Source organism: Bufo gargarizans, chromosome 9, assembly GCF_014858855.1.
Source record: "Bufo gargarizans isolate SCDJY-AF-19 chromosome 9, ASM1485885v1, whole genome shotgun sequence".
In the NCBI taxonomy this organism is placed as follows: Eukaryota; Metazoa; Chordata; class Amphibia; order Anura; family Bufonidae; genus Bufo; species Bufo gargarizans.
The window spans coordinates 42,613,660-42,626,792 of record NC_058088.1 but is presented as its reverse complement, the minus strand read 5'-3'; the positions used below and the strand labels follow the sequence as shown (position 1 = coordinate 42,626,792).

Genomic DNA, 13,133 nt, shown 5'->3' with positions numbered 1-13,133 from the left:
GTTATCTTCTCCAAAGGATAGGGTATAATTGTGAGATTCAGCTAGATACAACCGACCAGCAGTCAGATGCCCATGTATCATGAGAACGGGGGGACCCATGCTCCTGTATGAATTTGAATGAATGGGTAGTGTACATGCTTAACCATCGCTCCACTCACACACGGGATATGAGAGGTCCCGGCAGTCAGATCCCCACCAATCTAACAGTAATCCCCTATTTAGTGGACATGTTCTAACCAGATTGCTCTTTTAAACCAGCCTATATGTGGAACTTGGTGCACCACTTGTGTTTTAGTCGTCTGGCCTTGTGCACACGGCCATATAACCCTCCCTTGCTCATTACTAGAATGTGGGAATTTCCAGGCTTCACACCTTGTGCCTTGTACATTTTACCCCAAGATATAAAAATTCTAGAAGATACCCCATCATGACATCTTTTGATATCTGAGTCAGAACTCACTCGGGTGACCACAATGTGGTGACATTTTAGAAGCTGAATTATAGATGCAAATCCCGTCCCGACTGCGGTTCTTATGACCTGAACCATCAGCCTCCCAGAACCCTATGAAGAATTACATAGTTGTCCTTTAATAGGACCAGAGCGTCACATACATAGATTATATACTGTCACTGTCCCTCTTCATGTCATAAGCTCCTAATAAACCAATGCTGATCTCTGACATTGGGATGTTGCCCTTGATGGCAGTTATTGCCGTGTTGGTGCAGCTATGGGTTGGGCTTGGTTGGGATGGGGGCGCATGCGTCTTGCAGCAGTACACCTGCTTTTTAAAATGCTGCCTAAAACTTCTGCTGAGCCAATATAAGGCGAATGGATTGACACAGGAGTTGCTAAAAGCAAGTATGCGGGCAAAGATAGTAGCAGAAAGATGGAGCATGGAGGAATTCACCGCCGAGTGGTACGTGAAGGAGCGATACAGGTAGAGGATATGGTTCGGCAACCAGCAGAAGGCAAAGAGAGCAACCAACACCAGCACTGTTTTCGCAACTCTTTTACGGGATTCAATCTGCAAAAAAAAAAGACATTTCTTTATTATTATTATTATTATTATTATTAGGGTACTTTCACACTTACGTTGCTGGATTCAGGCAGGCAGTTCCGTTGCCGAAACTGCCTGCCGGATCCGGCAATCTGTATGTAAACGGAAACCATTTGTAGGCTGATCCGTCTCACTAATGCATTGCATTACCGGCTCCGTCTCTCCGGTGTCATCTGGAAAAAACGGATCCGTTGATTTTAAAGCCAAAAGACCGGATCAGTCAATGCGGCGATTTTAATGCCGGATCCGGCACTAATACATTCCAATGGAAAAAATGCCAGTTCCGGCATTCTGGCAAGTATTCAGGATTTTTGGCCGGAGAGAAAAATGCAGCATGCTGCGGTTTTTTTTCTCTGTCTAAATACCGTGAAAGGACTGAACTGGTGCATCCTAGACGGATTGCTCTCCATTCAGAATGCATAAGGATAAAACTGATCAGTTTTTTTCCTGGTATTGAGCCCCTAGGACGGAACTCAATACCGGAAAACTTTGACGCAAGTGAAAGTACCCTAGATCTAATATATGCTAATAGCCATACACGCCTGTTCAATGCACATAAAAGCCAAAAGAAAACAGTTAGACTCCATTCGCACGTCCGTATAATGGATCCGCATCGTTCCGCAAATTGCGTAACGGGTGCGGACCCATTCATTCTCTATGGGGACAGAATGGATGTGGAGAGCACCCATCTGGACCTTAATTGCAAACTGCTAGTAATTAATTCATGGCTTATAGCAGGGATAATAAAGAAACAACATAGTCATAAGAGAATAGATGCTCTATAATTGTTATTACAGACATGTCAGAAGAGCCGAACAGCTTCCACTCAGTGGTGTGTGAAATCATTTTAAAATTGAATGGAGGCGGCCACTAAATGACGATACAGTCCAGGCCGGGTCACATATCTCCTAGACATTTATGAATAAATAGACAATTGGGTGATACTAATTGGTGGTGTGTCCCTGCACACTCTGACATTTTCCAATCAGTGTAGACAATATCAACCTCTATGGTTATCAATGCATTTATACATTTCCAGGAGGAATAACAGAGGAACGAATAAGAAAAGATGTTTCAGAATTGTTATAACATGTGGAATCCAAGCAGTCACTAAAACAGACGTGTCAGGAGAGGTGACAGGTTTTCTTTAAAATGTAACAGTATTTCTCATGCCACTTGGAGGAGCATGCACCCTGGCTCCTAGCAAAGGGGTCATAGTGTTAGGGCTCATGCACACAAACGTATTTTCTTTCCTTGTCCGTTCCTTTTTTTGCGGACTGTATGCGGAACTATTCATTTCAATGGGTCCGCAAAAAAAAAAAAACTGAAGTTACTCCGTGTGCATTCCGTTTCCGTATGTGCACATGTCCGTTCCGCAAAAAAATAGAACATGTCCTATTATTATCCGTATTACGGAAGAAGGATAGGACTGTTCTATTAGGGGCCAGCTGTTTCATTCCCCAAAATACAGAATGCACACGGACGTCATCCATTTTTTATGCGGATCCGTGTTTTGTAGACAGAAAAATTCTAAACTCCAGTGATTGTAGGGTTTCCAGCACTACTGATCATACATTTATCTCCTCTTCTGTAGGAAATCCCCTTTAATGAATTAGTCGTATCTCCGTCCCTATCCAGCTTATACAGTAACAGATTCATATCAAGCATGCTTGTGCTTTGCAGTCACATATGTTCATATTTTGCCCTTATACATTATGCAAATACCATACGCCGTTAACAATTTCAGCAGTTTTTCCGTTAACAATTTGTCAAACATTTTAAGGTATCACGTTGTCAGAGATAGACTTACTTTTATCACAGTAAATATAGGAGGTACATTTATCGGGTGGCATTGATGATATTTCTCTGCTCCACGTGTTATAAATGAAGGTGATTTTGGAAATACGACAGATACAAAATAATAGTTTTCCAATTAATGTGAGAAACCTCGACAGAAAATTACCAAGCCTCCTCATTAGTCTGCCATAGGAAGAGCAGCAGACTTTTTTAGCCTCTTACTAATTAGGCTGATGCAAATGAGGAATAACTGGATCCAGACTGGAAATTTCAAAAGCTGCCAGAATAATATTTATAATTAAAATTATGAAAAAATAAATAAAAAATCACCATTTAAAGCAACCCTCCAGTTCAAGGACTCTTCTGTCATCCACGATGGCTGTGCCGCTTCTCAGACTACCAGATGCATACTGTGCATTTGATAGCCCAGGACACTTCCTGCTGCCCTTAGATTGGCCAGCACTGCTCACGTGACCAGTGCTGACCAATCCAAGAGCACTGCTGAGCAATTAGGAAGTGGTGTTCATCAGGTGGTTTGAGAAGAGGTGCGGCCATCTTGGGTTGCAGAAGAGGATCGCGAGAATTAGCGGATCTGCAACTAAAAAGATGAAAAGGAGAACACCATATAAGTGTTCCGTTCGTTCCCCAGTTAAGGTGAATTTTTTTTATTTTTATCTTGAACCAGAGGGTCGCTTTAATGGTAAGACTAACTCTTGCCGGGGAAATGGTATAGTCCAGTGATGATGTATATATTATACACAAAAATAAAAAAAAGCACATCACAGAACATATAGCTGTGGACGACATGATCTGGATGGGTATACCTAGTTATAGTTAGAAGGGGTAGCTGCCAATACAGTGGAGGAGTTTAAGCATGCATGGGATAGGCATAAGGCCATCCTTCATATAAGATAGGACCAGGGGCTATCCATAGTATTTAGTATATTGGGCAGACTAGATGGGCCAAAAGGTTCTTATCTGCCGACACATTCTATGTTTCTATGTATTACCAAATGTAATGCAACACAGTGCTTGATTCAATATAAATTGGATAAACACAATGAAATTTGCCTTAAAGGGACTTATAAATAAAATATCATTCATATTGTCTTATTACTTGACTTTGATCAGTTCAACATCTCAACATGAAGAGTAAAAAATAGAAAAGATCTTATCTGTGCCCCAGGAAGCATTAAAGGGGTCAGCCAAAAACAGCGCCAACCCTGTCCAGAGGTTGTTTGGGGTATTGCAGCTCTGCCCCATTGACTCCAATGGAGCGGAGCTGAGCTGCAATACCAGGCACAACCCATGGAAAGGGGTGCTCCTTTTGGGGAAAAAAATCTGCAATGTTTTTCTATTTATGGCCAGCCATTTAAATTGTATGTCAGCCTCTAAAGGTGCAATGGGTTTGGTGAAAGGAGCAGGACTTACAGTGCATTTGGAAAGTTGACAGACCCCCCAGTTTCTCTTGATCATCTTTGAGATGTTTCTACACCTGGATTGGAGTCCACCTCTGTCTATATAAGAGCTCACAGCTGACAATGCATATCAGAGCGAAAACCAAGGCATGAGGAGGAAAGAACTGCATGTAGAGGTCAGAGACAGGATTGTGTGGAGACACAGATCTGGAGAAGGGTCCAAAAATACCTGCTGCACTGAAAGTTCCCAAGAGCACAATGGCCTCCATAATACTTAAATGGAAGAAGTTTGGAACAACCAGATATCTTCTCAGAGCTGCTGACCCAGCAAACTAAGTAATACGGGCAAAAAGGCCATAGTAATAGAGGTGACCAAGAACGTGGTCCCCATGGCTAAGCTCCAGAGATCCTGTGTGCAGATGGGAGAAACTCCAGCATAACACTAATCTGTGCTGTAGGGCAGAGTGTCCACAAAAATACATAGGAAAGTTTACAAAAAAAGCACCTAAAGGACTCTCAGACTGTAAGAAACAAGACAGCATTTTTGGGCTTCAATTCTAAGTGCCATGTTTGGAGGAAATAAAGCACTGCTCATCACCTGCCCAATACCATCCCTACAGCGAAGCATGGTGGTGGCAGCATTATGCAGTGGAGTGTTTTTCAGCAGTTGGTATAGGGAGACTGGTTAGAGTTGAGGGAAAGCTGAGTGGAGCAAAGTATTCTTAATCTAAACCTAATCCAAAGTACTGAAGGTTCACCTTCCAACAAGACAATGACCATAAGCACACAGCCAAGACAACACAGAAGAGGCTTAGGTACAACTCTGTGAAAGTCCTTGAGTGGCCCAGCCAGGGCCCAGGCTTGAACCCATTTGAGCTTCTCTGAAGAGACCTAAAATTGGCGGTCCACCATCTCCATCCAACCTGACAGAGTTTGAGAGGATCTGCAGAGAAGAATCGTAAAAAAAAAAAAAATACCCAGATCCTGATGTGCAAACCTTGTGGCATTAGACCCAAGTAGACTGGAGGCTGTAATCGCTGCCAATGGTGCTTCAACTAAGTCCTGGCTCCTGAGTAAGAGGTCAGAATACTTCTGTCAATGCCAGATTTTAGTTTTTCCTTTTCGATAAATTAGCAAAAAAATGTAAGCATTCAGTTTACATGTTCTAATTATGGAGCATTGAGTGTAAATTTCATGAGAGGGAAAACTTTTTTTTTTTTTTTAAGCACAAGGCCGCAACATAACAAAATGTGAAAAACGCGAAGGGGTCTCAAGACTTTCCAAATGCACTGTAGGCTGCTTTGTATCTAGTTGGACAGCTGCTTGCTGAAGCAGCAGAAACCTTCTCCACCAGTCTATAATGGAGACCAAGACTATGGATAAAACTGAGCCCAGCCCTGGAGCCGGCCCACACCGCCTTCTGACGCCTAACGTGTAGTGAACCATGAGATACACAGGATCGTTGCTTTTCTGCCAAATTATTTTATGACAAATAGTTTTACGAGGATTTCGTTGGGATTTTCAGTTTAGTTTTATTTTAAGATTTATAATATTGAATACAAATAGCTAGACTAAAACGACCACTTGGTAATCCAGCCTATGTAATATCTCATCTATAAGAACTGCAATGCATGTAAACAATCCCCGAATCCCCTAGCCCTCCCCATACAACAGCTGTTCCCAAGACCTGCACTAGGAGAATACATTTTTTGGACCAGTGTGCTAGACAACACTATTCATCCAGTAGCTCACAAGCCAAGTAGAGACAGGACCAGGGGCGTACACAGAAATCATTGGGCCCCATAGCAAGAATTGAGATTGGGCCCCCATGCCCGTTCCTAGTCCCGCCGCTCCGTCCCCATTGACTATATGGTGCACGGCGAAAGTCGCCGGACTAAAAAGTCAGACATGCAGTACCTTTTAGTCCGGCGGGTTTCGCGTGCACCGCCATGCTGTGCCAGACCTCCGCCCCCGTTATAGTCAATGGGGACGGAGCGGCGGTCGCGCGAAATAGCCACAGGACGGATCCGACATGGTGAACAGCCTGTCGGATCCGTCCTGCCGCAAGTGTGAAAGTCGCCTTATAGAGAATGGGATCTGATAGGTCAGGTGTTCAGCATATATTGACAAGAATCTGGGGCGTTACATGATGTAATAACACCCAACTTTCCTGCTGTCCAGCATGGCACATGCACATGCGCATAGACATGAGAAAAGTTTGAGGAAGCGAGTGCCCCCCTTCCCATATCCTCTGTGTCATGCAGGACAGCTGGGAGACAGTGACATTACTCGCTATCCTGCATGACACATGTGCAGAGACAGGAGTCTCTGGGAAAGCTGGGTGAACCCCTCCCCCCTGCCTTTCCGTGTTCTTATTATCTGCATTTATGCCTTGCAGGAAATCTGAGGGACATTGCATGATGTAATAGCACCCAGCTTTTCTGCTGTCCTGCAAGGCACATGTGGAGAGACATGAGAATAGTCTGAGAAAGCTGGGTGACACAACTCCCACCTACCCCCATATCTTCTCATGCCTCTGCACTTGTGCCATGCAGGACATCAGGAAAGCTGAACATTACATAATAGCACCCAGCTTTCCTCCTGTTCTGAATGACATATGTGCAGAGGAATAGCCTGGGAAAGCTGAGTCCGCATCCGTTGCTCCATTCCGCGGCCCGGCAAAAAAAAAGTAACATGTCCTATTCTTGTCCGCGCTTTGCGGACAAGAATAGGCATTTATATTGACGGCTGCCCGTTCCGTAAATTGCGGAAGGCACACGGGCGGCCATCAATATAAATGCCTATTCTTGTCAGCAAAGCGCGGACAAGAATAGGACATGTTATATATCTTTTGTGGGGCCACGGAACGGAGCAATAGATGCGGACAGCACACGGAGTTCTGTCCGCATCTTTTGCGGCCCCATTGAAGTGAATGGGTCCGCATCCGAGCCGCCAAAACGGCGGCTCGGATGTGGACCCAAACAACGGTCGTGTGCATCAGGCCTAAGACTGCTAATAATAAATAATACCATAATAAAAATAAATATGGAAAATGAATATATGTAATCAATAAAACATAATTAGCGGTCTGCTGCTTGAATGTCTGATTTCCTCTTTTGGAGGCTGACCGCCCATCCTTACCCTGCCCACAGAGCCTATATCTTTATAGACTATGCTCTATAATGGAGGTCCTCAACCTTTTGTATGTGTGAGCCACATTCAACTTTGTGGCCTCATGCACACGGCCGTTGTTTTGGTCCGCATCCTAGCTGCAGTTTTTGCGGCTCGGGTGCGGACCCATTCACTTCAATGGGGCCGCAAAAGATGCGGACAGCACTCCGTGTGCTGTCGGCATCCGTTGCACCGTTCCGAGGCCCCGCAAAAAAAATGTAGCATGTCCTATTCTTGTCCGTTTTGCGGATTTCTACAATGGGCCATCTGTTCCGTTCCGCAAATTGCGGAAGGCACACGGGCGGCTTCCGTGTTTTGCAGATCCGCAATTTGCGTACCGGAAAAAAACGGAACGGTCGTGTGCATGAGGCCTTTCAGAGATAGTCGGGGGCAACAGCAATTCAGAAATAGAGAAGAGGAATTTTGAATGTGGAGAAATAAAAAACATGAAATTGCAAACTCTTGATGATGAAATGTAACACTTGTATGATTGTATGTAGTAGTACAGCACTATACCATCCATATTGGCACTGTTTAGTGGTAAATCTAGGATAGGTCTGCCACAATGTCAAATGCCAGTACATATGGTCATAACTCAGGACTGTGAAGGCGAGCCACACAGCAGGGGGTCGCAAGCCACTGTTTGGGGGCCACTGCTAAACTGTAGCTATTGGTATAACTATTATAAGAAGCCCTCGGATGTGTGAAACGGATTAGACAAAAGCCATTTTCAGCCTTTGAGGATAAGGGAGAATGTTCCAGGTCAACACAGATCTTGAACATGATGTGGATCTAAACCACATAGTATATCCAAACTTGCTATAATGTTTACTAACATTTCAACAAAGTTTTCAGAGATCAATAATGCAGGTGAATATAATAAACTGTGTAATAATGTATATCTTATCCGAGAAAAATGCCTCTTTTTGGGTTGCAATATCACATAAGGTGGACAAGAGTGGTTCTGGAAAAAAAAAAAGCAGAACCCTTTTTCTAATCTTGAGCTACCCCTTTAAGATAACACATCAATTTCAAGGTTAGAGATATCTATATTTTAACAGGTCAGGGTCACTCACCTGTTTCCGGGCATGCGTGTGCTCTTCAGCTGGCATATTGAAGGTGCTTTTATACAGTGTTTTCGCAATAAGGAAATAATAGGCAGAAATGATTGACAGGGGCACGATGTAAAACACTAGGAAACACATGAGAGAATGGGCCTCCTGTAAAATTCTTTCCGAGACTGGATAAGGGGCACAGGCTTTAAAAGACGTGTTTTTATCAGGGGTGCTGAATTCATAGAGATCTGAAAACACTGCTTCTGGGGTTGCAAGCAACATGGCAATTACCCAGACACACACTGCTTTTCCACAGGTCTTTAATACCGCATCTGAAGTCTGCAGCTCCAAGGGCTTCACAATAGCTTTGTATCTGCACAATAAAACCAGACATGGGAAGGGTTAATGCCTATTCCACCCAGCAAGTATCTAGAAAAAAAGGGAGAAAGACTGTTCCATTTATTTTGAGTTGAATGTGCTTGAACCTCATCCATATTGATGGGAGACCTCTCTGGCACGCTACTACATTGAGTTCAATGGCCATGCACAACACAGAGCTGTTGAAATCAATAAGGAGTAGTGTTGAGCGCGAATATTCGAATTGCGAATTTTAATCGCGAATATCGCTACTTCGAGAATTCGCGAAAATTTTGAATATAGTGCTATATATTTGTATTAGCGAATAGTGTTGAGTATTCTAATCGTGAATTTATCTCAAATATTATACATTGCAATCAAGTAAACAATGACTGGAGATCACAAATTCTCGAATTTGCGAATTTATGGCAATTATTCGGCCAAATATTTGCTAAATATCGCAAATTTTTATATTGCCTATGCCGCTCATCACTAATAAGGAAAGATGATTTCTCAGAATCATTGTTGATCCTGCTTCCTAAAGGACTGCGAAGGCACAAAATCGCACCAAAAGCTTTATTATTTTGGGGCATGTAGCGCCCCCTTCAGTGGGTAAGTAAGGCAGCCTATTCTGTTGGAATTGATGGCAGTTTTAGATTGGTTCCATAAATCTTCAACTAGTAGTCAAAAGTGTTAAGGGGTATTTCTATCTGAACATTTATGGCATATCCATATGTCATGTGTCCAATAGGTGCGGGTCTGGGGCCACAGCTCATGGTGAGGTGGTGGCGCATGCGCAGCACTCATGATTCACTTCTACTGTAGATGTGAAAATAGACAAGTAAAGGCTGATTCACACGACCACACTAGGTCTGGGAAACCACTGATTCCCCGACCCAAACTGACGGCATCATAGTGATTTATATTACATAATGAGTTCTTATCTGATTGCGGCTCTGTTGTACTGTATCCACATGATGAGTACAGAGCATTAGATCCCTGATCTGATAGGATCTCTCTGTATCATAAATCACTATGATGCAGTCAGTTCGGGTCAGGGGAACTGCAGTCGGTCCAGGAGATGCGGCCGACACAGGACCTGCGTTTCCCAGAGCGAGCGCTGTCTTGCGTATCAGCCCTAAGTGCGACTGTTTACATATCATTATAATGTGATAGTAGGCAATGAGGATCCCTTACAAGTTAATATTTAGATGTTTTAAAGAGGTCGAGTGCAACAGGGTTTTTTAAAGGGCCACAAAGGGTTAAAAGTAAAACAAAAAACGAGCCATACTAACCTATCCACTAGTCCAGGTCGAGCTCTACATTTCTTTTCCCAGTCTGACAAGTCAGAAATACCAGGAAAGGCCTTCGAAGACAATCACAGGTCGTAGTGGTCACCCGCTGAGCGGGCCTCTCATGGCAATTTTGGAGTCTGAAATAAGGTGCAGGAAGTAGAGAGCAGTGGGTACCGGAACAATGGTGGCATCGGACTGGTGAGGGAGAGTATGGCTTATTTTTTATTTGTTACCCTTTGTAGCCCTTTGAAAAAATGTCCTCTGAAAACCTCTTTAAGAGGCTGTTTAATGAAGATAAGCCTATTCTATATGATCTATTAGAGCATATGGACACCATAGGGGATGGTATCCCAGGGGGTACCTGGCCCTTCGATGTATTAGATAGTTGACTATTCCGATCATCATCTCATACGACATCATACCATCAGTGGTCATCACATTGCCAGGTCCCTCAGCATCTTGTCATGTGGAACATCACAGTTAAAAATATACAATATAATTGCTTAGAAAAGACTGATATTGAGGGAAAAATCAGCAGTGAATCAAAAACCTACCAGGGATCCGCACAGATCCATCCTAAGACGCAGATGCAAGACATGAGAAAATAAGGAAGATGGTCACAGGTTCTTACCTGTCGGCACTGAGCACGGTCAAGGTGAATACCGATACTCCTACAGAAGTGAGCTGAATGAAAGAGATCACCTTGCAGCCAATCCTTCCAAAAAGCCATGTGTCCACCATATAGCGAGAGGCATCCACCGGAACGCAGGTCAAGAGAAGAAGCAGGTCTCCAAAAGCAAGACTGGTGATGAAAATGTTGGGTACCGTCTGCATCGACTTAATCTTGAAAAATACTTTGATAAGTATTGTGTTCCCTAGGAGACCGATGGAAATTATAACAGCATATGTGATGGAAATTGTCGCCAGAATGTCCAAACCAGGGGATGCGTCTTCGCTGTCTTCTCCGTGGAAAGTGGCACTTTCATTCCGGGCTCTCGGTAGCGCTGTGCTGTTCATGGCAGATGGCATCGTCTGGTTAAGTGATGGAAGATCTCCGGGCATATTTTTCTTTATAATTTTCTCGTGGAGTCGATGAGCTGCATAACTCTTGATACTATTGCAGGCTTGCTATGTACATGTTCTCCCTGATCCAAGAATTGTCTTCCAACACCCATCGGTGTCAGACTGGTTACAATAGCTCTGAGCAGTGTGGGAGGTGCTGGAAATGAGGACCCAATTTTCATACAGGAATCCTGCTCATGTCGTTTCTGTTCGACAAGTGTTCGCTACTGAAGATGTCAGATAATACGGCTTCCTACCAAATAATGTAAATTGGAGCTCCTGGCTTTAAGCGACCGTAATAAAACAAAAAAAAAGGCAACGTGCTGTCATTTTCATACATTATTAATGGGGTTTTGTGTGCTTCATATAAATATAGGCTTTCATGCTGCATCAAGTCTGAAGTTTAATGTGGAGATGAAAGCAACAAAGGGATGACACCTGTACTTTCTCCTAAATTCACTTTTGTACTAAAAAACATAAGTCCGTGAAGGGAATTTATTAAGACAGGCACCTACAGGAGGTTTTCCGGGAGTACAATATCGATGTCCTGTCCATAGGATAGGTGATCAATATTTGGCTGCTTGAAGAGCCCATGACGCTCCAGTGCGTATGAAGTACAGCACCGTGCATTGGATAGCGGCTGTACTTGGTATTGCGGCCCAGGCCCCTTCTCTTGTATGGGACTGAACTGCCCATAAGCCATCTGCCCAATGAACAAGACGTCAGTGGTCTAGAATGAGGCCGAAGTGCTCACCAAAGCGCCATGTTCTCTTCAAACAGCTGATCGGCAGGGGTGTCAGGACTTAAACCCCCCACTGATCAGATATTGATGACCTAGATTGAGCATTATCCACAAAGAGAAACATCCGGCACTCCTTTCTGATTCATACGCGGTGCATGCGTCCAGGGTTGGCGTCCCACAAGATGAAAAGAACTTCTTTTTTATTGCCACATGGAGGACATAAGTGACGCGTTTCGACTCAACCGAGTCTTTGTCAAAACCTTTTGGTTTTGACAGAGACCCGGTTGAGTCGAAACGCGTAACTTATGTCCTCCATGTGGCATAAAAAAAGAAGTTCTTTTCATCTTATCCAGCGAGTGCCGGTCTTTTTCTCCATTCTATATTGAGCATTAATCATCAATATTCTACTCCTGAAAAACCCTTTAAGCCAGTGTTCATTTTTTTTATTTTTATTTACTTAGAGGTTTTGCCACTTCAGCAAATAGCATTTATCATGTAGAGAAAGTTAATACAAACCACTTACTAATGTATTGTGATTGTCCATATTGCCTCCTTAGCTGGCTGGATTCATTTTTCCATCACTTTATACACTGCTCGTTTCCAGGGGATACGACCACCCGTCAATCCATCAGTGGTGGTCCTGCTTGTGCACTATAGGAAAGAAATGTCAGTCTGTCTGGTGACCGGGACCGGGGGATTTTATAGCATCCAAGCACGGCCACCGCTGATGGATTGCAGGGTGGTTGTAACCATGGAAGCGAGACATGTATAATGTGATGGGAAAATGAATACAACCAGCAAAGGAGGCAATATGGACTGAGTGAGGGGCCCACCATAGCTTGCTGTGCTGCACTGTTTCCGTAGCTCTCAAGCATCACAATGAGCGCCGGAGCGCTCTGCTGCTTCCTGCCCAGCTGATGGTCGGGACTGTGTCGCAACTCGCCTTTGTAACGGCAACATCCTCCAAATGTATTTAGAAACACACACCTCTTAATAATTTGCTCATCTTGGGAAGTCCTTGCGTCAGAAACTGAAATCTACACCAGGGTTTCTGGTGTAATATACAATACTCTTCTAGAGTCAGTAATGTTAAAGGGTTTTTTCTGGATTTTAATATTGAGCTATCCTCATGGTAAGTCATCAACATCAGATCGGCGGGAGTCCGACTACTGGCACCC

General features: G+C 43.7%; 1 protein-coding gene across 1 annotated transcript; it reads right to left on the bottom strand.

Annotated features, from left to right (window-relative positions):
- Positions 1 to 617: 617 nt before the first annotated feature.
- On the bottom strand, positions 618 to 11,213 carry BRS3 (bombesin receptor subtype 3). The gene is made up of 3 exons (XM_044268952.1): positions 10,783 to 11,213; positions 8,521 to 8,872; positions 618 to 1,025 (listed from the first exon to the last, which is right to left on the bottom strand). Exons 1-3 carry the CDS (start codon positions 11,211 to 11,213, stop codon positions 618 to 620), a joined length of 1,191 nt encoding a protein of 396 aa, XP_044124887.1.
- Between the last annotated feature and the right edge of the window lie 1,920 nt (positions 11,214 to 13,133).